This window comes from Notothenia coriiceps, unplaced genomic scaffold (assembly GCF_000735185.1).
Source record: "Notothenia coriiceps isolate Sejong01 unplaced genomic scaffold, NC01 NC01_scaffold00023155, whole genome shotgun sequence".
Lineage (NCBI taxonomy): Eukaryota > Metazoa > Chordata > Actinopteri > Perciformes > Nototheniidae > Notothenia > Notothenia coriiceps.
The window spans coordinates 1-3823 of NW_011355856.1; the positions used below are offsets into that span (position 1 = coordinate 1).

Sequence of the window (3823 nt, forward strand, 5' to 3'; positions counted from 1 at the left end):
TTACTTGTTTGCCTGCCCTTGTTTGTCTACCCTCCCTCATACTGTAAAGCGTCTTTGAGTTGTTAAAAGCGCTATATAAATAAAATGCATTATTATTATCAGCGTAACACGCTTGGTCTTCTTTTGTACTTACTCTTCTGTTCTTCTCCTCAGATCCCTTTGATTTGAACCACAATCTCGGTGCTGGAGTTTCTCGCAAAAGTAAGTGATGATTCGGATATTTCTGGTATTAAGTACCGTACTATCTTTAAAGGGGCCCTATTATGTTTTTTCAGGTCATTCCTTACTTGTAGTATTTTATATAGGTTATTGTGCATGTAAATGGTCAGCAAAGGCTAAAATCCCAAAGTTCCCTCCAGAGAGAGTTTCTCTCTCCCTAAAATGCCTCCATTGGAGTCCTTTGTTTAGCTCAGTACCAAATTGACATCCCTGTAATACTCAAGCTTCAACTGGCTACCGCTCCAACCCATTGGATGTGATAGGCTAAGGGGCGGGACCATCTCTAAGCGATTGGCCAATCACAACAGAGCCGGCAAGCTAACCAATCAGAGCAGACTGGGCTCTGGTTTCAGACAGAGGGTGAAAAGAGGTGCTGCAGCACAGGCAGTATGAGAAAATTAAAGAGCTTTTTGATCATTAAAGCATGTCACAGTAGAGGAACAGTTACAAATATGAACTTGAAAATGTGTATAATAGGGCCCCTTTCAACACGAAAGGCAGTTCATGGCAGGGAGAAACAAAAAAAGGCCCTTTGATTTTATAGCATACTTTATTATTTTGTGAAAAAGCTGTTTTGATGCAGAGATTGTTTTTCTCAATGCCTTGAGAGAGCTATTGAATTATCTAGCGTAATTCCGTGGATTGATTTTAATAACTTTTATCTACGCGAAACATGCTCTGCGCAGCCGTATTATCTTAAAAAAAAATACTCAGCATGAGCAGATTTTCAAAATAATTTCCCCAATAATATCGACAAATGGTCTTGAATGTCCTTAGTTTCTGCGATTAATCCTGTTCACCAATAACCAATTTGAGGACCTTTTTATTATGCTGTTTGATTCTGTGCACTTGGGTTCTGGAAGAGTGATCTGTGTCGCCTGTGAACCTGTGAACGTGTTCCTTTTGCTTCCTCTAGTGACTAATTTCATCATGAAGGCCTTTATCAACGGGAGGAAGTTGTTTGGGACTCCATTCTTGCCTATCCCTGGCACTGAAGTGGTACGTCACTCACCACTAAATGGACATAGTAATGTGTGAGCTGTGTGCTCTGTGTCCTGAGCAAACCTTTGTGTTCTGCCGCAGGACTACTTCTTTGACTCGAAGGTGTTGACGGACGGCGAGTTGGCGCCCAACGATAGGTGCTGTAGGATCTGCGGGAAGATCGGCCACTACATGAAGGACTGTCCTAAGAGACGCAGGTTGTCCCCTGTTCGTTCATGGAAATATCTCTCTCGTGCCGCTAGAATTCCAAGAAAAATATATGGAAACTACTGAGAAGTAATAAATATGTTATGAATTCATATCACTTCTACTTGGTGTATATATAATGTATATGAATATTTTTAGAAGCATAGCTGTCTACAGAACTACTGTTTTATAAAAAAAAAACATATTAGACATTTCGATGTCCAGGAATATCAGTTATGATCAGATGGAAGCCTCCTTTCTAAAGAGTAGGTTCACTCACATATATGATACTTACTTAATTCATCTCGTAATTAAAGTATACTGCGTCATTGTAGCTTTCCAAAAAACATTTTCAGGTCTACGGTAATTTTCTTTCTAATTGTCTGTTGTCTTTTCCATCATACAGTTAGTGATAGTTATAACGACGCATATGTGGATTCTACTTTCTTAAATGTAACCAAGCTGTTATAGCTTTTATATATAGAAACGGAACTTTGGTTATTTAAGTTTATACATTGTTCCACAGTTACATCGGCTATGAGAACATTTGATGTTTTTTATTTTAAATTGTTGACATTATTAGTCCAAACATAAGACCATCAACATCAGAGACATAAAAATAGGCTTTAGATATCAGCAATACCTCAAATATATAAGAAGGAAACAAAAACAGAATTCTGAATATTTAAATAAAATAATCAAATGATATAACTTCGAGCTCTTTTTAATAAGTGAAATGTTCTTATCACATTTAATTGTATAATGGTAATTCCTCTTTTACTTTTAATATATGTCTTTTTTTTGTTTTTCCTCTAATTTGTTTTTGTAATTGACTCGATGTCATTATCGTCGAGGGTCCTGGGAGCACATGACAGAAGAGTTAATCCCAGAGACAAAAGTGCGATTGAGAGGAAAAGGCTTCAGAAACAAGTAGAGGCCAACATAGTAAGGTTAAACTGTTCAATTGGCGGATGCTTTCTTTCTTTCATTTATATCTCTATGGCAAAGATGATAGCTCGAGGTATGTTAAAGCCAGACAAATGTTTCAAACCTTAAAGGAGTTGTTTACACACAACTGCAACCTTGTTTGTTGCAAGAATGTTCTTGTAGAATCAGTGATATCAAGGAGAGCCTGCGTCGTTGTCATATGTTCTTCCCTTTTCTGCTCTGACCTGTTTTCTTTCTTTGACAGGATGAAAAAGAAGGAAAATGAAGAAGACGTAAAAGATGAGGAGCGTGAACCAAAGGACAGACGTTGTTTCCAGTGCGGGGACATGGGTCACGTACGGAGGGACTGTCCTGAGTACCGCCACCTCAAACAGAGGACCGGCGGAGTGCCAGGTAACCACAACAGCTTTGTAATCCAAGGTTAACTTTCCTTACACTTAAAATAATACACAGCTCATCTTCAAAGCTTTATCTAATATGACTGTTTTTATGGCTTCTTCTTCTTCCTCCTCCCCAGCGCCTCACATGGTACGAAGTGTGGTGAGCTCCCAGTCCATCCCCATCCCGAAGACGGCTGCAGACTGTCCCGGGAGGACCAGACAGCCCTCTGAATGTGTGAGTACAATCACTGAAGTTGGACACTGCACTAGGGTCAGATCAACCAGATACAAAACTACATATGTGAAAATTTTTCTCACCCTTACCCATAAAGATGAATGTCTCCATCTAAAGACGAAGGAGGTGAATGACATTTAATTTGTTGGGCCTCTGAAAGTGAAAGATTAGTTTATATCCAAATTAGATTTTATTTTTTTAAATGTCAATCAAGAAACTGAAGATGTTTCATTTCTCAGAACGTCATCATCGCCCGATAGAGGCCTAAGACGTCAGTTAAATGTTATTTTGTGCTTCTTATAGGGGCCCTATTATGCTAATCTCGGTTTTCCCTTTCCTGTAGTGTAAAAGATGTGTTGACAAATCTCAACAGAGCTGCAGCTAACCAATCAGAGCAGACTGGGCTCTGGTTTCAGACAGAGGGTGAAAAGAGGTGCTGCAGCACAGGCAGTATGAGGGAAAAAAGACCTTAAAGCAAAAAAGTGCAATCCATTTATGGCGCGTTTCCACTGCAGCGCGGAGCTCGCTTTAAGCGTGCCGAGCCGTGCGGGGCCCGTTTTTGGTTGCGTTTCCACTTGGCCTAGTACCGGCTAGCGGGTCCTAAATTCACAGTTTTTCTGGCCCCATAAAATCGTGGTTCTAGGGCCAGGAACAACCAGGCTGAGTCGGGCTGAGTATGCTAAACTAGAGAGAGAATCGCTGTCAAGGGGGCTACAACTACAACAAGATGAACATATTTGACCGTGATTTAATTGTAATACACGTTTCAAAATGATGCCGAAGTAACAACATACTGATACCGGATAGTAAAAACCATGAATTAATGCTTTGACAAGTCTGCAGACAGACGGCA

General features: G+C 40.0%; 1 protein-coding gene across 1 annotated transcript; it reads left to right on the plus strand.

Annotated features, from left to right (window-relative positions):
- Positions 1-152: 152 nt before the first annotated feature.
- Positions 153-2970, plus strand: LOC104954289 (terminal uridylyltransferase 4-like; the record flags this gene model as incomplete). The annotated part of the gene is made up of 5 exons (XM_010781376.1): positions 153-201; positions 1136-1218; positions 1303-1418; positions 2600-2748; positions 2873-2970. Coding segments are annotated over exons 1-5 (447 nt in total), but the record flags the coding sequence as incomplete, so codon positions are not given.
- Positions 2971-3823: the final 853 nt, after the last annotated feature.